General features: G+C 42.8%; 1 protein-coding gene across 2 annotated transcripts in view; it reads right to left on the bottom strand.

Moving 5' to 3' along the window:
* Window positions 1-25,417, bottom strand: part of SPON1 (spondin 1) — a 1,234,287-nt gene that overhangs the window by 821,991 nt on the left and 386,879 nt on the right. For both annotated transcript variants that reach the window (XM_086955876.1, XM_086955877.1), the window contains exon 5: window positions 3,542-3,664. In XM_086955876.1, the coding sequence (XP_086812002.1) occupies window positions 3,542-3,664 (123 nt within the window). The remainder of the gene's footprint in view (window positions 1-3,541; window positions 3,665-25,417) is intronic.

The following is a 25,417-nucleotide window of genomic DNA, read 5'->3' as shown; positions in this document are numbered from 1 at the left end:
AGCCATCCGGTCCCTCACTTTCGTCCGTTCATATTCACGGGGTGGTTATGCACAGACTCTAAACCTTCTCCCAATTCCTGCTCTCTCAATGACAACCAATTATGTTCACGGTCACCAATACTGTATATTCTCGCGTATCACCACAATGAACAGTGTTGCATATGATGGTTTTGAATATGTTTCTAAATATGTTCTTCTGAGCGTCTGCACTTGCGATGACCACCGTAGAAGTCTACTTTCACTGATACTGTAAACTCTTACGCATCCTCGTTATGACTTATACACGCCAGCGGTTGGTCACTCTCATAGACACTCGCTGTACCTTCGTATGACCTCCACTGACAGGATTACGCATGCTTAGATTATCTGTTCCCTTAAGGAATTTTCACTCACCTTATTCACTTGATGTCACCCAATACTTTTTGCTGTGATATTTTCTCTTGCTGATATATTCCAATTTTTCCTTCCTTTCCTTAGGCTATTGTGTAATTTACTCCTTAGGCATAAAACTTTTGTCCTGATGATGATCCCATGTATTATGGTTAAGGGATCGAAACGCCGTCGACTTGTTGTAACACCATATATGTGAATGTATACCGAATGTGATATGCATATAATGGTGCAATTGAATTTCTGTTACTTTTCATTTCTCAGAAATTGCTCACTCTTTGCCTAAACATCTCTCTTCTGCCTTTCCTATCTTCTTACTTTGCCAATTTGTAAGTGTGAGGGCACAGGCTTGTGTCTCACTCTTTGTGAATGTAAGGTATTTCCATGTTGAATTTATTCTATAGTAAAAATCTGTGATCCCTGTCCGACTGGACAAATCACGTTACCCAATATAGCTCCATTGTGTCTATATTTATTATTTTCTTTGTACCTATCTATGCATGGGACCACTGTTGCTAGAACAAATACGTTCCCCGAGGTCCTGTGCTGACTCGTTGGGTGCCCTTGTTGTTTTATGACAAGTAGAAATGCAGCCATCTGCCACACTCCTGGCCCGACCTCTGTTGTCTCTCAAGTGGGGCTGGACTCAATTCGCCACACTCCTCCCGTTGTATGCCATGGGGAGGGAAGCTGCACCCCCGGACTCCCTCTGGGATCTCCGCAGGCAGCAAACGCTCAGGGGCCATCCAGATTTAGCGTCTCTGTCGCCACACCGGAAACCTCGGGTCTTGGTGACCAGTGGAACTCTGTGGGTTTTGACTACCACAAGCTATTGCTGGCTCATTCCAGCGTGTTTTGCTGGGGATTCAGCTGATCTTCAGCTGTTGGGAGCTGGATAATGGCGGATACAGAGGCCTGGGCTGTCAGAGTCTCACTTGGGTGCAGCCATCTTTATTGCATGCCATCTAGCGCCCCCTCAATCAAAGACTTGTGTGTCTACTCACAAATGCTTAGAGACTGAGACACCCACTCACAGATCTACTCAGACACTGATGCATCCAGTCACAGGCCCACTCATAGTCTCATACACCCAATCACAAACCGACACAGAAACTCTTTCACTGACTCATGCACCCATTCCCATACCCAGTTAGAAACTCATTGAGAGAGCCACTCAGACACTGACGCACCCACTCACAGACTCAGTCATATACTCACACATCAACCTATAGACCCACTCAGATACTTAAGCACCCACTGAAAAACCCACTCAGAGACTCACACACCCACTCATTGACCCACTCTGAGTCTCAGGCAACCACTCACAGACGCACTCAGAGACTGCTACTCCTACTCACAGACCCAATCAGCGACTCATGCATCCACTCAGACACTCATACACCCACTCACAGATCCACTCAGACACTCACTCAGAGACCTACTCATGTTCACATGCACTCACTCACAGACCCAAAAGAGCCACTCAGACACTGACGCACCCACTCACAGACTCAGTCATATACTCACACATCAACCCATAGACCCACTCAGATACTTAAGCACCCACTGAAAAACTCACATTGAGACTCACCCACTCACTGACCCACTCTGAGTCTCAGGCAACCACTCACAGACTCACTAAGAGACTCCTACTCCTACTCACAGATCCAATCCGAGACTCATGCATCCACTCAGACACTTATACACCCACTCACAGATCCACTCAGACACTCACTCAGAGACCTACTCATGTTCTCATGCACTCACTCACAGACCCAAAAGAGCCACTTAGACACTGACGCATCCACTCACAGACTCAGTCATATACTCACACATCAACCTATAGACCCACTCAGATACTTAAGCATCCACTGAAAACTCACTCAGAGACTCACACACCCACTCACTGACCCACTCTGAGTCTCAGGCAACCACTCACAGACTCACTCAGAGATTCATACTCCTACTCACAGACCCAATCCAAGACTCATGCATCCACTCAGACACTCATACACCCACTCAAACACTCACTGACACACTCATGCACTGAGTCACAGATCTAACTCAAACACTCATACACACTGTTACAGACACATTCAGAGACTCACACATGTTTTTTTAGGGTATTTACATAGTGATGTATCTAGTGTGATGGCTAAAATCAATTACATAGTTATACATTTGTAATGTGCTGGTGGCTATTAAATGTCTGCTTTTGTTTTGCGATTTTGCTGCGTATTCGCGAATATCATGACGTTGTCATGAATATCTGAAGAAAAGAAAAGGGTAATTTGGGTACTAGGGTGGCTGTAAGAAGAGTCTTTGTGTTCATTGTGTGTCTGTGTCAGCTACACATAAGACCAGATGAAGAGGTTAAGGTTGCTGAGAAACACCCTGTTGCTTTTGTCTGTAAAGTGAACTCATTAACTTATATAGATGTTGTTCATGTCAAAATGGAGGTGCTTGTTGTAGATAGAGCCCATGTTATGGTCTCTGAGGAATGAAGAAGTAGTTTTATTAATATGTTTCCTGGCTTTGACAATCTGTGGAAATAATTGGTTACACTACTTCTATTTTTTCCCTGAAAACACCAAAGGTTACAGGGACATTATAGTTAGGAAAAAGAATTTTAAAAAACAAGGCCAACCACCTGAATATTAATGAGGTAGAGCTATTTGCTACCTACAGAAAATCTCAAAATGTGTCAAAGACACATTTGTACATTAGTGTTTGCGACTACCAAATAGTGAATCCCAAAAATTCAACATTTGGTAATCTCAAGAGATTGCCTACGTACATCTGGCCCCTATGTTTTGATTTTGTGCTAGAGTGATTTAACACAAATAAAACCTGAACAAATAATGCTTGTGAAATTCTAGATTTTCACATAGAAGCACTCCTCATGCTAAACGTTGTACAATATGGGTGTGCTTTTCGTATTAATTGCAAAATTCACAGGTAGTTTACATGGATAAATGCAATACGACATACTTCCCTGATATTTTCTAAATATTTTATAATATGTATCTGAAGGGTAAGGAATACGCATGAAAAGATTTTGAGTCCAAACAGATATGAGGTTACATTTGCTTCACTGGTTTCTCTGTGCTGTAGTTCCGTAGTATTAACTCTTTACACCCTGTTTACTTACTTGGATATTCCTTGGGATGTGATTTTTCTGACCAGTTACCATAAAATGTCAGTCTGTATTTTGCATTTCCACATGCACAGCAGTCTAGGATGGGTCTTTCAGTCCCATCTTCCAAAGATGGATCTATAAAACAAAGCATGGATGGTGGGTATTTTAAAAAGCCAACACGTGACAGTAACACATTTATACCAATGCATTTTGGAATTAGAGAAACATTTGATTTCTTCCCAAAAAAAACCCAACATGTTTTCAGACTGATCTACAGATGCATAAAAACAAAACGGGTCAAATGAGTACATTTAAATGCTGAAGCAGTTTGTGCTTTCAACCCAATATATTTTGTGTTTTTTACTTGTGAAACTACATTGGCATATTATGAATAACTCCCATCGCTGATTAGGTTAATTTACACTTCAATATAATTAATTATTTTTCCCTGCAAATTGTGAGTATTTTACATGTAAAGTTAGAAAAACGTATATGAGGATTGCCAAATTTACAAGCCATATTTATGTGATAAGGGAGACATTGTGGCAAGGCGTATTAAGAACAAGTAAATTTGCATTACTGTAGATTAGCCCTGGGCAAAGCACTACGCTACGCTCGCGTAGTTTTCGAAGTTTGCGCTACTTCGCACTACGCGAACTGCATGTAGCACAGTGCAAACACGCATAGCCTAGTGCAGCGTTCATTTTTTGCTTGCTCGCGGTCCTCAACATCAAGTTGGCGACCGTGATCAAGCAAAATGACATCCCGGCGAGACATTTTCCTCGTTCGCGATCAGCAACATCAAGTTGCCGATTGCGAACGTGGAAAATAAACCTCCCGGAGAGCTTCTCAACGCGGGGAGGTCATGCTTCTCATTGCGAGTGGTCGCAAATGCTCGCGACCGCTCGCGATGAGAAACTACCAGTTCGCATTGAGAAAGCTGCCGCTCGAGTAAAAATCTACTCGAGCGGCAGAAATCTGCAGCTCGCACTGTACAAGATGCCGTTTTCAATTATTGCACAGTGCCGGATGCTTGTCCGCACTGTGCAATCATTGAAAATGGCATCTTGCACAGTGCGAACAGGGTACTACGCAGTTCGCATAGTGCTACGTGTAGCTTGTGTAGTGCGAAGTGCACTTTACGTAGCTTTGCGTAGCGCTACTTCGCAAACTACGCCCAGCCCTACTGTAGATACAGCTTTTTTGGGCTGTGTGTGGTGTTTTTTACAGACAGCACAACTAAAGTGGATGTATATTTACTCACAATACATATGCTGGGGTAGGTTATTTTGTATAACTCGAGTACAAAACAAAACCAATTTTAAGTTGTATATTCTCTTTCAATATGTGTTATTTGGGTGAGGCAGGGCAATAACACAGGTGCATTCAGCTCAAGACCTATAAATTGCATTGCAATGTGAGAATTAGGGAGCTTAACCACCTTTTGGAGGAAGGCCACCATTTCACTTTACACCACTGAGGTGCATCAGTAACAATGGGCATTGTGCGCTGAGGTGGTATTGTGTAATTTATAAGGATTGGCCAAACAGGTTGGAGTAAAAAGCAACCAGACATGGATGGAGTCCTTATCCAGACTTTACAGTATAAGTCTGAATGGCTCTAATCACAATCACATTCAGGCTATCCAGTCACCCGCCTCCGCTTTTGGCTGCCCCCAAATGTATTCCTCATTGAGTGGGCTGCGACAGGTAAGGGTCCGGTCCCTTCCTCACTTCTTCTCAAGGGGAAACTTCAGGCCGTTGGAATGGTTGGGCTGAAGGCCTTCTTTCCATCTCCCTGTCCACATAGGTGGCAAAAATTAAACAAATTACCAAGTCTTATTAACTAATTTTGATCTTGCAAAGATTCCACTGTGTCATACAGATAATGCAAGTTAAGGAAGAGTTCCTTGGCCAGAGTCTGAAGTCTCAGTGGCCTTATGAAACCACTGCAGGAACTTTAATTTGACCTTAAGATCTAAGTCTTGAATCCTTGCTGGTCCATTGGGCCTTACATCATTTTGAGGCCAATAAAAAGAAACTAATGAGCTGGGCAAAAATGAACTTCTGTTGTTCAGCAGCATCGATATATCCAACAGGGTATATAGGTACTTGTCAAATAAACATGCTAACTTATGTAGAAGAACAAGCCTAAAAGCTGATTTCCTGGCCGTGGACCACTGTGCTGCAGTGATCTGATGGTTTTAGTGCTCGTGCTTTATTTATTGATGTTCAAGCAGACTATTGGAATACAGTGCAAACTTGGTTTTGCTTTGACAATACTGTTTGTTTACCCTGTGACAACTTATTTCGCAACCTCCACGAGCTCTGATTACTGTATGTGCTGATAATTACCTTATAAATCACCCTTTAAATGCTGAAAAAACGACACTTGTCTGATTCAACTAGGGAGTTCCATCTTGAATGTTTGATGGTATAACCTTAACAACAGAAGCACTTTCTTCTATTATTTCTTAGTTGAATTTTTACACTCTTTTCACTACCTTCACTTTTGAATTCGACCCCCTTTAGAGCACAGTACACAGTCTGATATAAAAAAGTTACCTGCAACTAAAAATATTTGTGAATACTATTTCATTTTTTGTGTGGGACAGAGTATAGGGCAATGTCCTGCTATTCAAGCAAAATTAATTGCTATTTTTATATTTAATATTCACAGGGCCGGCTTTAGCGCTGGTGTGGCGCCCTGTGCGACAATGTTTGTTGGTGCCCCCGAATGACCACTTCCACTGGATTTTCTCACTAGCACCCTTTAAAAGTGACCAAGTCTCCAAACCACTCGCTATCAGATGCATTGTATTAGGTATAACACGCCACTCATACCAATGTGGGGTGTCGGAGAACTTTGCATCACACACATATTGCACAGAGATAATCAATCATATGGGTATAAATTAGTGTATGGGAAATGTTACAAAAGCCAAAGGACTAAAAGTGTAGGAGTCACATGCCATCCATACTGGTAGGCAGTATATTTTGAGTGAGCTTGGTCAGGAGAAGCACAAACTCAGAGTTGAAAAAGAAACCACTGGTTTGAAGTTTTCTCCAATAATAAGAATCGATTTGTAGCCAAATGAACCCTTTTTGCTTCATTAATCAATGTTTTATTGTATACTTGTAGTGTGTGTGAAGTTCTATGATGAAAGATATTAGCTCACTGTTCTATATTAGAACTTGTGTTAGGAATTGCAAGTATTTTGAGAAAGGGCCCAAACGCAGTCCCAGCCGTGCCTGCCTAGCAGCCAAGGGCGAAATGCCCATCAGTTTTAGGCGAGTGAGATGGACAAATTTGCCAAAGTTGGCCAGGTGCTTCACTGTGTCCAGCATGTAGAGGGGAAGGATTGCCTCATGTGCCGTGCAAGTGCCCAGTTGGAGGAGGATTGGTCTAAGGTAAAGTCTACGGGCTACATGCAGGGCCGGGCAGCAGAGTAAAATACGGCCCAAAGACTCGCGTTTGTAGTTACAAAGGCGGCCCTCCATAATGGCTGACCTTACTTTCCCAGTTGGATATAGATCATTAAGAGGGAAGGGATGTAGTCTTGCAGCTAGAATTCTGTTTAGGGCTTGTCTCCCCACAGCCTGCGTAAGATGAAGTTTAAGGCTGGGCAGTGTGTGGAGGAGACTTTGGGTCTCGTGAAAACCTCTTGCTACTAAGGATTCCATATCCAGAGTGCGAGACCATAGTCGTACTTGCATCGTTATTGTTTTTTTAATAATGGAATATTCGATTATGCTTGGGTTCCAATAATCTGTTGCAAGTTGCAGAAGATCTTTAGCAGAGGCGAGACAAGCGGACCACGGATTGCCTGGTTGTTGAAAGATGCACTTTATGACGGCTTTCATTGAGTTCTCCGGCGCCGCCATAGTTTGATAGAAGTATTTACTCAGAATCGCCATCTCTTCCAGTTTTTGTTGTTGAGGTTAAACTCTAGACGAGTTAAGTTGTTCCTGGTACAGGCTGGTTAGCGAAATAGCTTTTTATAGGCAGTACAGTGTATTTTCTCTAGATCATTCCCAAATTTCCCTGGAAAGGCCTGTTGGGCATAACTGATGGATGGTAGTAGTACTCTTTGAATGGCGATTGTTGATGGACTATCTAGGGTGGCGTGTAATTTGCAGAGAGCGTAGGTGAACCTCTTCCCTTTCTACTACAGTTCGTTGAGGTGAACCCATAGACGGCCCGTTTCGCTAAGCCATGCCCCTAGATAGTTATAATGTTGAACGCGGTCCAAGGTCAACAGACCCAGCCTCCACTTGGCCCTTTTTTGGGGGGATAGTGGTCAAAAAACACTATTTTAGATTTGGTTGGGTTGGCAACAAACTTTTTTTGGCATTGTAGACAGTGAGGGCTGTAAGTGCTTTTTGTAATCCAATTTTGGTATGATCCAGAAGAACCAGGTCATCAGCTTATTGCATCAGTTGGATCTTTGTGTGCCCGTTCCTGGGGGTAGCTAACGTGGCTCCATGCAGGGCTTGACCCATGTCGGCTGTATATAAATTGAAAAGCATTGGGGCAAGGACACAGCCCTGTTTTAGCTCCGATCTGTGGAGATTTTCTCTGTGGCATACTTGCTCAAGAGTTTGACTCTAACCCAGGTTTGTGAATACAGTGATCTAATTGCTTGTAGTAAAGATGGGCTGATGTTCCAACGTGCCCGTGACAATTTCTGACAAAGGATGGTACGATCTACCCCATCGAAAGCTGCTGAATAGTCAATAAAGCAGGCAAAAAGTGGCAGGGTTCGATGGGTCACCGCTTGTTGGGCTAGATATGACAGGGCAATGATGTTATCCACAGTGGAGCCCCCTGGTCTGAACTCAGTCTGAAAGAAGGGCAAAAGGCCTTCGCTGCCAGCCCCGTCTGCTAGTTTCACTAGAAGAGTGCTTGCCCTCAATGTCCAACAGGGCAATCATGCAATAGTTTTTAGGGTCGGTGTGAGGCCCTTTTTTAAATATTGGGTGCAGCAGTGATCCCCTCCAGGAATCTAGAATATCCCTCAAGAGCCTGCATTCGGCATATAGCTGTATGAAATTTTCCGTCCAGAAGATTATGTCTTCCCTGAAGAGGCAGCCAGGCAGCCCATTGGGGCCAGGTGCTCCGTTGTGTCGAATGATACCACATTATCATAGAATACTTAAATGAGTTCAGCATAATCCACTTTTAATATTAATATCTTCCCTTCATAAGATTATGAAAGCTTGTGGTGGTTTGCGATTGGAATGGCGAGAGGTACTTGCTTGAGTGATATTTTCCAAGTGGAAGGGCACTTCCAGCTTGTAGCAACCAGAGTGTTATCAAAGGAAATGATGTGAAGCAGAGAGCCCTTTTCAACATTTCTTCCTCTATTGAAATGCAATGTAGCAGCGAACGCCTGTGATGGTTTTTTACTTTACAATAACTCCCAGCCACTACAGTTTGCTTAGGTTGCTCACTCAGTTAGCACCAAGAAGCCTTATTTTTATTCAAGCGCTTTATAAAGTTATATAACTTAACACAACATTATTTCACCAACTTAAGTAGTCATTCAAACATATCTAAAGCCTGCCATTGCAACCTGCATGTGCAGCTTTTACACTGCCATTTTGACCTGGCAAAATAAACCGTTTGCTAGGCCTAAACCTTCCTTTCTAAATCATATCTGTCACTGCTAGGGTAGGCCCTGACCAGCCCGGAGAGCATGGTGCAGTGTATTTAAAAGTAGGACATGTACATTTAGGTTCTACGTGTACTGGTAAGGAAAACCTTTTAAATCAGTTTTACCCTACTGAAAGGCCTACTTCTCCTATAGAGTAACATTGGAGGTCTTTTTTACATTTAATAAGCTGTAACTTCCTATTGGGAACAAGTGGACAGTTTGAATTTGGTGTCCAAAGTATTGTAATTAATAACTCTCGTCTATGTTAAAGTCAGATTTTTAATCACAATTTTGAAAATGGCACTTTTAGAAAAATTGGATTTTCTTCTCCAAACCATTTGGTGCCTGCAGCCTGTTCTTGAATCACAAGACTAGGTGTAGCTGGCAGTTGGTATGTGTGTGTCGCCCAGACAGTGAGGCAAAGTGAAGATACGAGTTGCCAGAATAGGTCCCTCTGAGTTAACGAGGGGGGGGGAGGAGCTGTCACCTACCAAACTTTGACATCATAAAGGCCCTGCCAGAGCACTCTCACAAAGGGGTTATCACTAGTCTTTTGTGGCCCCAGACAAGCTGGGGGCAAGAACAGGGAGGTAGGGGATGCCTGACGCCTCAGGTGGGTGAAAACCTCCTGAAACTCCATCTACTTCAAAGTGGGCACCAGGTATAAATATTTGACCCTTAGACGCAACTCTTCAGTACACTGCTGGACCTGTGGACTCTGCCAGAAAGAGACTACTGGGAACCGATGCTGCAAGATGCATCCTCAACTGGGGACTCAACAGCTCTTTGCAACCAGGAATGAATAGGCTCTTGTTCAGCAGGCCTAATTGGGTCCCTGTAGATGGCCCGTGCTAGAGTGCCGACTTTGTCCTGGTCTAGCGTGACCAGGTATCCACAGTTGGCGCTTTGTGTTTGTTGGGGCTATTTTCACTGAACTCTTCAAACCTGCATCTCTCCGGTTCTACTAATTGGATTTTTGCCATGTTGGTCTTGATATATTAATTAAAATCAATGCACTCTATCTTTCTAAACTGCAGTGGAATTCTAATTGGGTTATGTTTTCACTTGATTACTATAGATATATATATATACTCCGTCAAGGTTTCTCACCCCTAATATTTTCAATAATAAACCCCCACCCCAACTGGCCACCCGCTGTTTCATTCTCACACTTGCGAGCATTAGTTGTAAAGGCACACGCACAGCCTTGGAATCAGCACCTTTCCCACACTCCTAAGTCACTTTCTGGGCCTTCTAAAAACAGACAATTGTAAACATTTCATTTCACGGCAATTCCGTGCGCACGATTGTTCTCACAGCCCTTGTCCCTGTAACCTGGTCTTCACCACGAGGAGCAAAGGTGATAGCAGGATATTCGCACAGTTAGCCTAAACATTATTGTCTTACCGATAATCAGGCTCACTCAGAGACATACCCAACATATAACCTGTGGAGCGCAGACACACGAGGTTACAGAGTGACAGCATGTAGACTCTTCTTAAACATGACGTTTAAGGAACTCTTTCATTTCTCTACCAACACGTGAGAGAAAACAGGCTATTCTTTCTTCGGTTATGTGTTTATTTTTGACACCGCAAAAAGCTTTGTTGTATTATTCTTTCAACTCGCACACATATATTGCAATCACTATATGTAAAGACGTATTTACAAACATTTACAATAATTGATTTTCATGCCTTTTTTGTTATGTTGTGTCACAATGACTTGCAAAAATTGAAAGCGCTTCCAACTCTTCTATGTTCACGATCACATGTCATTTTTGTCACATGGTTGTTTTTCTAATTAATCAATTTGCACCAGTATAAATACAGTTCACTTGCAAGGTGTAAAACAGATGTAGTGAGCAAGGCGGTTCCATCCGCCGAAACGCGTCTGATCGCTTGTATTGGTGAATAAAGAAACCTTTGATTACATCCACGGAGTCGGTGCCTGTTCTTCTTGAAATCTACAAGCCAGGATTGGGAGAATATATATATATATATATATATATATATATATATATATATATATATATATATATATATATATATATCTTCAAACAACATAGATGTAAAGTATGCACATGGGCTCTACTTCAGATAGAAATAAAAAAGAGCGTGAAATGAAAATCAAGTACTAACAAATCTCCAGAGATATTTTCAGAGAGAAGAAATTCATGCTCCTTGCATATGTGCTTAAAAGGCATCATGCCTCATATGGCTTCATCTGGCTTGAGCAAGGATATTCCTTCCCATAGCAATTTCAAATCACAAAGCGTTCTCTGGACAAGAGTACTTAATGCAATAAATTGCAGGAGTTTTCTTGTTCAGGCTTTGGAAAGAGCAAGGTGCATTTCGGTGTCATGTAAATTAAGATAAAATGATTTGAACACTACGTGCAAATGCCAGTTCTCTTCAGGCGAGTCTCTTCTAAATTAGGGCCAGTTTGGAAATATTTTATTGCTCGCTTTCCATTTCCAAAGGTCGTAGAATAATGTAATGTCTATTAAATAAAATATTTTGAACGGTTTTATAAAGAGCACAGATGCCAATCATTCTCACATTTGATTCAGGGTATTACAAACTAGTTGAATAAGGATGGTGGGGCTGCAAAGCCATGGGGCATAATATTGGGAAAATTGTTGAAACGGGTGGTAGTAGAGAAAAAAAATGCATTGGTCAGCAATACAGGTAATAAAGAACAAAGAGTTGTAAGTGCTTTGGAGCTCCGTGTTGTAGTAAATATGATGTACTCATGCAATATGCATCACTCTAACATGTAACATGTAAGTGCCAAAAGCATACTTTTTGATGGACTTCCAAAGAGCCTGAAGTCTCTATAACAACCTGTTTGATTTAAAAAATTAAAACATTTAGCAAATTTTTATTAATAAAATGAAATCAGAACGACAAAATTCCAATCAGCAGAACAGGATATATGTAATTTCAAAGTTGTATTTACATATAGTTAGTAAAAGCACATAGCTCCCCTCGCAGTCAGTGCTAGACCAGGGGACAGTCATACGTTTAGGCTGACTGTAATGGAGCATGGGCTGGATAAAGGAACTGGGTTAGTCCTGTTGAAAGAGTACCTTTTCGAACACCAGTGTGAAGAGTTCTGTTTGTGGACAGTCGTTGCTGTAGTGTGATGAGCAGGCCCGGTGGTGCAGGCAGTCATTGCTGTAGCGTTAAGTGCAGATCTTGAGTTGCTGGTTTCCACTGAAGTTGCTGTATCTCAAAGAGTTGGGTTCACCGGAGCTTTGCATTAGCAGCCGTCGCAGGCTACACAGTCTCAGTCCAGAAGAGCTCAAAGCTTCAGGATTTCACCTTTCTTTCCAAGAGTAGCTCATCTGATGCCAGCCAAAGGTCCAGGGCTTGTGTAGGAACCTCTTGGGGATCAGGGCAGGATCAGTTCAGGGGGTCAACCTGGACAGTTGCAGGGAGGCCTTTGGAACTGGTTGGATCCTTGCAGCTCAGACAAAAGGTCAACCAACTGACTCTTTGACTTGAGGTCGCTAGAAGCCATCCGGTAAGGATGACATTTTGCCTCAAGAATAGACAAAACCCGGTCAACCTAGCCACTTCTACATTGCACATTTTTTGTTCCCCAATAATCAATATCACTTCCTACCTGACACAATTGTTAGCTCCAGGATCAAACTTTCCTGGTGCACTAGGCTTTTGCCATCCTTCTCCTAATTTTCTCATTCTTAACAACCTGCTTTGATTTCCTGGGCTAGGGTTATCGCAAGTGGGAATTCTTTTATCAAGGGCGAACATCACAAGCCCCACAAACAGGCCATGGCATACATTATTGTTGCTGGGTAGAAACCAGGTGTGGCTGGTGCATAGAGAGTACTGGGTACAGCCCCACTAACTTTATCAGACATACATGGAGAAGTTGCTTGTTGTGTCTATGGCAGCAGAAATGAGAACAAATGAACTGCCACACCAGTCACTTTGAGTGCTTTCATTTCTGTTTTTTGTGTGCTAGCAGCGCTAAGTGAGCGTGTCACAGTAAAAGGAGAAGGTAGTCAGTAGAGTTCTAGTATTCTGGGTATTGTTCATGTTTAAGGGGCACTGGGTATGTTGTAAAAACATCAAAACCCCAGTGCGTAGCGGTCCCTGTAACTGATGTAGATGTATTTCCATGTCTCACTCACCCTAAAATCATATTATTGGTCTGTTACCATCCGCCAATAACTACTCGTGGGACATACACTTACTTTCAAACTTGAGGACCTTGGTTTTAACCCCAGCACCCCTACTTGCCGTAATTGTGTGATTCCTGGCAAATGCTCTGCTTCAAGTTCCATTATGAACACTGAGAGGTGATTCAGTTTACACTGACAAGAAACATTAGTTCTAGTGCAGTTTGATTTTTTTGTGCATCATTTTTATTCAAGATATTTACAAGTAAAGATGCCCCAAGATATAAAAAAAAATGTGTGCCCTTTCCAAGCAGACGTGTCCTCACTTCAGCGCGTAGCTTCCCTATTCCTCCAGTCACCACTGCACCAACCCTTCTCACCTCTCTTTCAGCAAGAAACTGAAAACATATTTCCTTTGTCAGTGCAGGTACATCCACGGATTAATTTGTCAGTGGATGTACTCCTTAATGTTTACACACCAGTGCTTAATTTGAGCCGGTGGTTTCTGATGCTCAGCACCAACACTTAATTGTCAGCACTGGCACTTATGACAGATGACAGTCTGCATATGGTGGCACTGTCAATCGAATTTAGAGATAAGGACACCAGCTGATTAGTAATTCAATAGACAATAAAAACATACTAATACCTACCACCCATGGCGTGTGATGATTAGCAGTGTGGTGGTGCTGTAATTGGCAGCGCTGGCAGAGGCAACGGGTGGTGCCAGCTGCAGTGGCCACCTGACGAGGCACTTATTTTTTTACAAATTAAGCACTGTTACACGCTCCACCAAAAACCCGAAATTAAATAATATTAACAAAAATATATTGAAAAGCAAAATTCAGGCTCGGAAACGATATTCAAAGATAGGCTTCCATTAATATTAGTATTGAAATCTGAGCCAAAAGCCCCAGATTGACATGTTTTTAGATCACTTGTTATAAATGTACAGGAAAGGGCAGCAATGCCATGCCAGTGGCAAACTGTGCACTATAAAAAAGGCAACGACGCCATTACTACAAATATAAACCAGGAAAAATGCTCAGGTGATATTGCTTCATTTAACAAGTTTCTCTAACATAAGTATTTATAGGCCATAAGTGCCACCCCCAAGAGGCATATCAGCCTATTGAAAGATAAAATGTATTTGTTACCTTCTTCATGGAAATTCGACCTTACAAAGATGAAAGGCTGTGTGGAAAATGCTGAATTCACAGATTTGTCATGCTAGTGCAATAGTCCACTGAGCTACTAGACCCAGCTTGTATATTAGATAAATATAATGTCCACTTAGAAGAAAAAACCCTGCAATTCCGCATGAAACCTTTTAAAAACATCCTTTCACTATTGTAAATACCCTCATACAATTTGAGAGCTTAATTTTTTCTAAAAGCACCCTAGGGCTGCATTGCTGGGGCACAGAGTTTTAACAACTGGAAAAGTCATCCCCGGGATGCACGGCTAATGCAAAGTTTGGTTTACCAACTTTAAAAGTGAACCTAGGGCTGCACTGCTAGTGCAAAGAATGTTTTAGCAATTCAAAAATATTTCCAGTCTCAGGTTTTTCCAAAGTTTCTGGGTGGAAGAACCCCCTGAGATCACTTCACTCACTAACTTGGATCCAAGGAATGTACCTTCGCCTCACCACTTTCCAAGTTCACTAGCTACCACTGGTAGCAACTGATGCATAGTTGTACAGTGCAGATCTTTTTACCTACACCACAGTAGGGAGACTGCCTACTGGCTCTCCCTATGCATATCCTTTTAGTTTTTCATGATTAGAAATCCCAATTATACTTGAAGGTAGAATACAAGTGAAAGTGCTAGGATCCATGAGGGGTGGCGTACATCCAATAGGGAATACCTCTGGATCTGTGTAACATCTAAGGCCGGAGGGTGCTTCATACATTTTAGAGGTAGGCAGAGATTATGCTTTCTATCCCATGCATGTTCTCCTGTGTTGTTATACTTTCACCTCTTGACAGCAGAAGCCAAGAGTATATGTCTGGGTTGGATTAATAGCCCTTCAAAATCAAAATGAGCAGAAAAGCGTGCATTGCATCTTTCCTGGATGATTGCTACTCCGGTCATGGACGTACGTTGAGGCTGCCGGCTGCGAGCACGATATACCCCGGATGGTCACTGACAGACAAGGACGGTGCATTTCTGGCAATGAGGAACTGTTGACGAAGCATTAATTTTACTCACAACGCGTCCCTTGTCTTACGCGACCAGGAGGTTACTTTATTTACTTCACTAGATGGTTTATCCTTCTGTCTTCATTCATTAGACTGCGGGAGCCGATTTTTTTGAATCCATACCTTCACATATCTCAGGAACAGAATACTGGGAGCTTCGCAGTTCGGTGCATCGGTTTTTTATCAGGAGAATGCTGAGATAAAACTGGAATCCACTAACCTCATCCGTTATAGATTTCAGCATCTCTGCTCACAGACTACTATCAACTGGAGCAATTTTTTGACCTTAAGTGATTTCCTAACCCTGGTCAGACTCAATTTACCTAGAGATATGCTCTGTCAGCCCAAGATTGAAATCATCTACTGATTCTGACATTAATGGTGTGCAATTAAATTTGGATCGCACCAGACCGCCAAGATTCACCGATAAAATACATTCGCCCTGATGAAGGAATCTCTTGAATAATTTTTAGTTTCCGAAACGCGCGTCAGCGCTTTTTCTTCTACTGTATGCTGTTTTTGATGTGGTTTCGAGTGTGTATACATGGTTTGTCTGATAGAGAGAGTGGAAATGAATGATAGAATGAATGAACGGTGTGTCATGTTTTACTGTCGTATTTGCACTTGGGCTGATGTTGCTTCATGACTCTACAATTCAATGTACTTTTATACACTTAGAAGCTGACTTTTTTCAATGATGGACTAAATGATTTTATTAAAAACGATCAACTGAAAATAAATTTTCTTAAAATAACAGCTGTTCTGTGGGTGTTTCTGGCAAATTTTCAGTGATTTATACTCTCTCCTTGGGGAAGCTCCCTTTCATGTTTATATAAGTCTTTCCTGGATAAAGCCAGTATGTCATCCTCTTTCCTGAGGGTTTCAATATCAATATTACAGTGGCAAAGGACATGGCCAATGTTGCACATCTACCCAAAATACATAGGCTCCCTACTAATCCCCTCATCCTGTATACTGAGCTGGTGGAGAATCAAAAGCTTAACAGGAACTGTTGGGCCAACTGGCTCTAATCTACAATAGACAGTGATTGCTTGTTTTCCCTTAAGTGAAGTGAGTGCACCTTTGGTGGCAGGTTTCCCTTAATCTGTACAGTTCCAACATGAACGGTACAAATGATTGTGAAAAATTTCAAATCTGAAAGAGGAGTAAGTTGTGGGCCCAACTGCCTTAGTTTCTGAACACAAGTTAGCCATTTGGCTAATTCATAGTTTACCTTTTGACTTGAAAGAGCTCTCTTCACATGTACAGAGAAAGGCTGATGCCGGGGGCGGCTGGGTATCTTGTCGTCTCTGAAGGGCCACAATATATACTTCAAGACTAAGAAAAATTCTTTGCTGCTACCTGAACCAAAAATGCTCTACTACCTGGTGTGTAGAAAACCCTCCATATTTCAGCCAGGTACCTGAGTTCAGCCATTGCCTGCAATGTCATATGTACCTTTCACCATCAAACACTGATGAGATGGGATGTTTGAGAATGCTACTCAGGTCTGTCACTGCATGACCTGTGGTGAGCGCAAAGAATGAGAGGATGGGATCGGGGCGACTGCTGCAGCGAACATGTTACACAACACCGCTCGTCCTGGTGAGCAGTGGCGGCTGGTGACATTTGAAAGTGGTGAGGCTTAAAAGTTCAGGATGACTGCCCTCTGGCGAGTCAGCGCAGAGAGTGAGCCTAAAAGGGAGCCTGAGAAACACTAGGCAGCAGGACAGCATTACACTGATTTGTTCTTTGAAGAGATAGCTGGAAATGTTTGAAAGAATGCTCCAGAGAGCAAAACACGATTTTAAACGGAGCAAATCAGGCATGTTTCCCATAATAAATATATATGGCATTAACTTACTGGCTGTTGAGGACCCTTTCATCTCAAAAGACCAGTGGGTTCAGCGGGTGCACAACAGCCCCAAGGCCCTGCTCTCAGTCACACCTCGAGTGGGCGGGGGAGTGTGAGGTAGGGGAGGGGGGTTTTACCTTATCTGTCATGCTCACAAAAACACACAGTTCCACGGATTGGAGACGGCAAAGCTTTCCAGCTATGTTTGAGGAGCGCTCATAAAACAGGGTGACTGTAAATACATTAAACCCTAGCAGCCGCGGCCGGATGTTATTATCTGAACTCAGTGATGAGGCTAGGGAAAAAACATCGGCACACGGAGCTTTACTCAAACTCGAGGTTAAATGTCTTCGTGATCTTACAGTAGGTTTATGAAGATTCACATCCCTAAACATTGGGCCTCAAAAAACCGTCGTAAAATGGCACTCAGTAGAGAGGCATCAGATCGTATGGGCGCGGGATGTGCTGTGCCCTCTAAGTCATTGGCTGTCCAATACCTAATTAGGGGAGGTCACACGTGCATGGCAGCAGGCGGCCACCAGTCCTCGCTCCTCATATAAATAGATATATGCAGGGAAGTCTCCAGCCCTCATGCAGGTCAATCAAGTTCCCTTCACGCGCACAGTGATTAAGAGCCCCACAAAAGCATTATAATCCATCCCAGATATAGCCATGTCCCTACCTTACACCCGAGTACCGCGCCACCTCCTCCTGGACGTTGTATAAAGCTGCAACCAGATCCCGCTCCCCCGTGTTCCCACAGGAAGCTCCGAAGCAGACAGCAGGCAGGCTCCCTCCTTACCCTAGCCAATCACAACGCTGCCGCAGCGTTGTGATTGGTGAAGCCGCTGCCCCAGCCGGGCCATTTTCACTATGTATGCTGCAGCATACATGAAGAACAGGGACAGTGGGCGGTGTTGCTCAAGGGAAGGGGGGAGTGGCTTGTCCACTGTTGTTCATACTGACTGTTTGGGCGGCCTCAGGCTGCCCAAACAGTCAGTATGAACAACAGTGGGCAAGCCACTCCCCCCTGCCCTCGAGCAACACCGCCCACCCCCAGCCGGGAACTACTGCTTTCTCACTGTGCGAGAAGGCAGAAACAAATGGTAGTTATTGCCATTTATGTTTCTGCCTTCTCGCACGGCGAGAAAGCAGGGGGGGGCGGCGCCCAAACGCCCCTATAGAGAGCTGCCACTGCTGGTGAGGCATATTCTTGTGCTTACTCACAATGTGCCTCTGGAGATGATCCCTTGTATACTTGTGACTTCCTCTACCAGTGGTCCTGCAGTGGTCCTGCATGGATACCTGCAATCACAATTGATATCCTCCGTTGGTGACGGCAACTCCACCGGCGGATGCCAATGAGTCTCTGAACAGACATTTGATTCCACATAACCTCTCTTGCTGTGACTCTGTAGTAGTCCATTGGGCTTTCAACTCTAGGTCTTATACAGGCACAATAACCCCTTTGAGAGGACTTCACACCATACACTGGAGAGCCTGTGACTCTCAGAGCCCCGTCTGCAGAGAGAGAGGTTGAGTAAAAGACCCTCAGTCTCCACCAAACCTGGCTGGAGGCTCCTTGTGCGCCCCCTCTACAAAGACTAAGACACAAATGTGAATGAGTGTGCCAGATGACGACAAGATGCAGAAATTTGGCAAATGTATTTTTTTGTGTGCAGAATTGGAAACCAGCTCTAGAAATGTGCATAGAAGATAAGCACAAACCAAGGACGCAGTGCATCCGTAGACTATGTGTAAACGATGCAATTTGAACCTATAATCTTAACATGAATGCAGCCTTACCTATTCTATGTACTAAACACGCCTGAACATTATGTATAGTAACAGGTATGAAGACAGCACCCTAAAGTCATCCATTGTATAATTTGGCCACTGCATTTCTTTCCGGAAGAATAGTCTTATGCCTTCTCAATCACAACCTAGAGCAAACATTCTTCAGGACAGAACACGTATTTACAAAATCCTGAAGATTCTAAGTTGTGACGCGGGTTTGGAAGAAACGTGGTCACGCCTTAGCCTAAAGGACAGAGCAGCTAGCAGCCTGCAGACGTTGCCTCACTGTATGAACTGAGAAGTAAACATAGCTACTCAGAACTACACACAACAAAACAATAAAACTCATCATGCCAGGGGAGGACTTCCATATCAGTAGAACCCATGTGGAAAGCAACAGGCAAATTATTAAGAGGATATTTTCTGGTTAGCAGTAGCATAGTGCATAGAGTCCTAAGGCAACAAAAATGAATTCCGAAAAATAAGAAGGGCGACTGTTAAAGATTTGGGGGAAGATCACCCTAAAGCTGACCGGTCTAACACAGTGCTAGGACGTTTTAGCGCCTAAATCTTCTTATGCTGTTTCTATATTTCTTGACTATGTTGTCATTTATTTGTGTTAGCGAGTTGTGTTGTGCTTCTTTCAATTACTGCTACAATACTAGCTGGTTTACTTCTGTTTCATCACAGGAGAAGCATAAACTCAAAGTACCAAAGAATCACCAAAATATCATTCAGCTGAAACACAGTGGTAGGACTTCAAAATCTATGTAACAGGGGAATTACAACAGTTTTCAAACTCCACAAAATATATAACTGATCTTCAAATAATAATGACAGTCACCTCCAAATGATACCTTAGTAGGGTTTCATCTTACTCTGTGGTATAAATGCTAAGATAGTTTTACAGTACACAGAGTGGATTCTGTGCATAATCGTTTAGTGAAGTCATTTACCAGAGAACTGTCACATCTAATCCCTTAAACTATCTCAGTTATCAAGACCTCAGAGCACTGAAACTCTAATTGAATTGCGTATCTTGATATCCAAGATTCTCAACTGTTCCTTATGAAGCTTCATGTGAGCATCTTCTCCAGGCTTTGATCCATAACCAATGCAGGATGAAACTGTGAACGGTGGTGCTTTTTCAATGGTATTACTTCCGCAAATGCCTTAGATGGCGACAGTTCCAAAGAAGACATTGCGAAGTCCCTGCTTCCTCCACCAAGATCTGTGAAGATTTTTGCAAACTGTTGTGGGTGGGTTGTAAAGACCCCCTAGTCAAAAAAAATGATTTTGTTTCCTCTCATGAGACTTTGAGTGCCTAGGATTGCATGCTAATTAGTGCTATTGTGGACCATATTTGAAGGCTGGCAGGCACATTTAATTGCTCTACAATAAGGAGTTAATGTGCTTTTACCAAATCATATTCAAAGAATGACAGGCATTTCAAACAAGGTATACGTCTAAGTGCCTCTCTCCCCAGCTGTGTTACTCTTTGATCTCATTGAGGCATGGCCTATGACTGGAGCTCCCTGTTTGATGTGTCTTATCTCGATTTGATCATCCTTACCTGCTGTTCCTGAAATTAATATCAGCTTTATTTTTCTGAAGCCAAGCAGGGTTCTGGCCATTCGGCTTGGGTCTTGCCAACATTGAATCTTAAAACCGAAAACCGGCCGACTTAGGTGAACTTTGTTGAAAAGGAAGATAAACAATTCTGCATGTCATGTACCTCTGCCCTGTTAGAAGCTCAGAGACACTTGCTCGGAGCGCCGCTCAATGCTCTAAGAGGCCAGTCATGCAGACAGGCCGTTCCAGTGGCCTTAGACCCTGTAAACAAAATACTGAATGAATGCTTGACCTTCTCGACAAGGAGGATTACAAGGTGGCATATCTTCGTTGGCACAGTAGTGGTGTTATTAACAGTGTTATATCAAAAGGCCACTTTTTTTGCATCGATTCAAGATGAACAGTGTTGTTTTTATTCTACAAATGTAATTGATCAAACTGTGCCTGTTCTCCTACTTTTGCGATTGCATATAGGAGTTTTACTGGCACATGCATCAACAATGCCATTTGCAATTCCTTATTAGCGAAAAATAAGGATTCGCTAATAAGGAATAGCAAAAGGCTATGCATGTAGAAATCGAGTAAAAAATTTGCGATTTCAAAACATTCGTTGAATGAGAGTCGTAAATTGCGAGTCACAATTAAGGAATACCTCCCCATTCATTCCTATAAGCCTAGAGGCCCATACGAATGAATCGAAAAACATTCTCAAGTTGTGATTCTCAATTAGAAAATCGCAAACTAAGAATGCAATTTCAAGGGTGCCAGGGTGTCAAAAGGACACCCTGTTGTACCCCTGAAATGTGCATATGAGTACATTTTGCACACACACATGCCCAAGGGCATGTGTGTGTGTAAAATGGAACTTTGGAAAATGCACTTTAGTGCATTTTTCAAAGTTTTTGCAAATTACCATGAAGTTCAGCTTCATGGTAATTTACTCCCCCTATTAGCGAAATCGCTAATTTTTTAACTTTATTGCTTTGCATTTAAGGAATCTCAATTTGAGATTCCTTAAATGCAATCACAATTTAAGTAATCGCAATTTAGAGATTACTTAAATTGTGATTTTTGCATTTGGGATGATGCATCCCAAATGCAAAATTACAGGTTACAAAGGGGCAGATTCTGAGAATCTGCCCCTCTGCGTCCGGTTTTTGCTTTGATGCATGTGGGCCTTAATTAATTAAAACATGTGCATCTAGCTGAAATGGAAAGTGTTTTTATGATAAAATGAACATAATCCACAAATGAGCATTGACCAGCTACTAGCCACCCGGCACTCTCTTTCACTGCACTGGCGCGTTTGGAACGAATGATGTTCTAAAGCAAATTAAGGACTGCGATGAAATCTGTTTAGCTCCTTACATTTGATCTGCATCTTAATTCCCTTCTTTGTGTGTTTGCTTTGCTAAGGATTTAATTAACCATGAAATAAAAATACATTTAAAGTTGGATTTGAATGAGCTCTAGTACAGGTATAACTAATGCAGGTGAATGCTGACTTCAGTGAAAAGGATCAGGTTTTACTCTGCTGTTGAAGCATTGATATTCAATCACCAAAATGGCAAGAATAGTCACATGGAGAGACACTGTGCGACCTTTGAACCTGATCCTCCGAAGCTAGTGATGTCATATGACCTCATTACATACCAATAATTGGCATTACGTAAATTCCATAAATATAGTAAATAGACAAATCCCTATTTTAGTTTTCTTCAGATGAAGGTGCTGGCAGGCTATGCGAAAGGAATATTATTTGTTTGAGGATATTATGCGACAAACGCAGACCAGCTGTGCCCCATGATGACACCCAAGTGACAGGCACGTGTCGAAGCCTTGAATTGCCATGTTAGTGACTGCAGTTTGGAAACATATCCTGCTAATATTAAATTAAATTCACTTCTGATCACAAGAAATGGGAGAAGATGCCTTCTCAGTTTTTATCATGAAAAGCTGAAGGTGTTAAATTGTGAAACAATTTTCACGACCTAAAAACTATTTCACAATCTGGGAAAAAACTAAGATGTTATTTATCTCTCCTTTCAAGGAGGTAGATTTCAGCGCAATTGAGATGAACGGTCTTCCTCTTTCTATGCTATATCTTGTTATGCTGCGCGGGCAGCGTGTCGACGTGTATGCTGCAATTGGCTCCCACAAGAGGAAACAATATCAGCAAATCGGATTAGGACATGTGAAAATTTATGAGAGTACTGGAGTCTTGGCAGGTATTCCACATCCCTTGAGACTTTGTAGGTTCTGTTAAGTTGATGTAAAAGAAACGCAAGTACAGATCTGTTCAGCTGGGAACACCCTAAAGACATCATGCGATCCCTTCGCCCCTTGCTGCAAAGCAAGCTATTGTCTTGTGAACTGATGGCATTGAACCTGTTAATGGGTTCTGGAGATAAAGCTTTAAGTGCTTGCATTATGAATTTTAGGGCTGTTTAGTTAGACTGCAACTGCTAAGCTGAGGCCCAATTTATAACATAAAAGGTCATTTGAATAGGTGTGATAAACAGCGTATCATATTTATCATCTATATGATTCAATGTATACCATTACTACAGTGTTAATTACATAAAATAAAATGCAGGTGTTCTACGAATACCAGTATCAATAAGGTAATTGAGCTGGCACAGGATCTAGTGATGTTGAACTGAGGATATTAAGCTGATTTAAACTGAAACAGGGTAAGCCTTTGTGTGGGATGGTGTCAAAATATGTGGCCTTGACTCTGCCAGTGTTGTACCTATGTGGATATTAGTAGGAGTGCCATTTAACTAGCTACCATGTTAATGCTGGTGCCGTTCTTTTCTCCAGGGACTTTGTAGTTGGGGCCTCCAAATTGATCCAGATGGGGTTGTTGCTCTGAGTGCAATCAGCTGTAAATCAGTTTTCTAAGCAGTGATATTTGTGAGGATCTTGCTTCCATGAGAGGAGAAATTAGATTTGTATGTAATTTTGTTTTGTTTCTTTAGAATGTATGATGTAAGATGCATAGGGCTTTGAAAAACATACTCCATGGACCTGGGAGACAGTTGAGGTCCTGTTGTGTTTCAGTGTTTTGTGTATAGTAGATCCTGGCTAATGTCTTTGTGGCAACAATAGTTAAGGAAGATGTATTTTAATACTGTAGGTGGAAAAACATTTTTACTGATTTGATTGAGGATAAACCAGTTATGTCAAAGTCCATGTGCTTGATTCGGCAATGGGATGGGCAATCAAAATGATGTCCCCCAATTATTATTTATTTGTCTGACGGCAAAGTCTTGACAAAGTCAAGTCAAGTCAAGTCAGAGAATTTATATAGCGCACTACATACCCAGAGGGTCTCAAGGCGCTTAGGAAGGGGAGGAGGATTACTTGTCAAATATCCACGTTTTAAGTTGCTTTCTGAATGCTAGGTGGTTCTGGGTAAGGCGAAGGTAAGTGGGGAGTGAGTTCCATGTATTAGCAGCCAGGTATGAGAAGGATCTGCCTCCCATGGTGGTCTTGTTGATTCGAGGTACAGTGGCGAGGGCTTGGCTGGAAGAACGTAGTTGGCGGGAGGGGGTGTAGAAGGACAGTCGTGAGTTGAGGCATTCTGGTCCGATGTCGTAGAGTGATTTGTGTGCGTGGGTTAGCAGTCGGAAAGTGATTCTCTTATTGACGGGTAGCCAGTAGAGGTCTTTCAGGTGACCAGAGATGTGTTCGTTGCGCGGGATGTCTAATATGATCCTGGCTGAGGCGTTTTGGATTCGTTGGAGTTTCTTCTGAAGTTTAGCGGTAGTACCTGCGTAGAGGGTGTTTCCGTAGTCCAGTCGGCTCGTGACCAGAGCATGGGTGACTGTTTTCCTGGTTTTGGTGGGGATCCAGCGAAATGTTTTTTTGAGCATGCGAAGAATGTTGAAGCAGGATGAGGATACGGCGCTGACTTGTCTGTTCATTGAGAGTGAAGAGTCCAGGATGACGCCTAGATTCCGTGCGTGGTCTGTCGGGATGGGTGCTTTTCCAAGGGCTTCCGGCCACCAAGAGTCGTCCCATGCAGAGGGGGATGTACCTAAGATGAGGACTTCTGTTTTATCTGAGTTCAGTTTCAGACGGCTGTGTTTCATCCATTCGGCAACTTCTTTCATTCCTTCGTGTAGGTTAGTTTTGGCGGTGCTGGGGTCATTGGTGAGAGAAAGGATTAGTTGAGTGTCATCCGCGTAGGAGATGATGTTGAGGTTGTGTTGGCGGGCGATGGCCGCGAGGGGGCTCATGTATACGTTGAAGAGGGTGGGGCTGAGTGAGGATCCTTGTGGTACGCCACAGATGACTTCAGTGGCCTCGGACTTGAATGGTGGAAGGCGGACTCTCTGGGTTCTTCCGGTGAGGAACGAGGTGATCCATTCGAGTGCTTTTCCTTGTATTCCGATGTTACTGAGGCGTTGTAAAAGGGTGCTGTGGCAGACTGTGTCGAATGCTGCAGAGAGGTCGAGGAGGATGAGGGCGACTGTGTCTCCATTGTCCAGTAGAGTTCGAATGTCGTCTGTTGCTGCGATGAGGGCGGTCTCAGTGCTGTGTTTTGCTCGGAAGCCGGACTGAGAGGAGTCGAGGGATTTGTTGGCTTCGAGGAAAGCGGCGAGCTGGTTGTTGACAGCTTTCTCGATTACTTTGGCCGGGAATGGAAGGA

The sequence above is a fragment of the Lissotriton vulgaris genome, chromosome 2_1, assembly GCF_964263255.1.
Source record: "Lissotriton vulgaris chromosome 2_1, aLisVul1.2, whole genome shotgun sequence".
NCBI lineage: Eukaryota > Metazoa > Chordata > Amphibia > Caudata > Salamandridae > Lissotriton > Lissotriton vulgaris.
The sequence above is the reverse complement of the archived record's forward strand: the minus strand, read 5'-3'. Positions and strand labels throughout refer to the sequence as shown.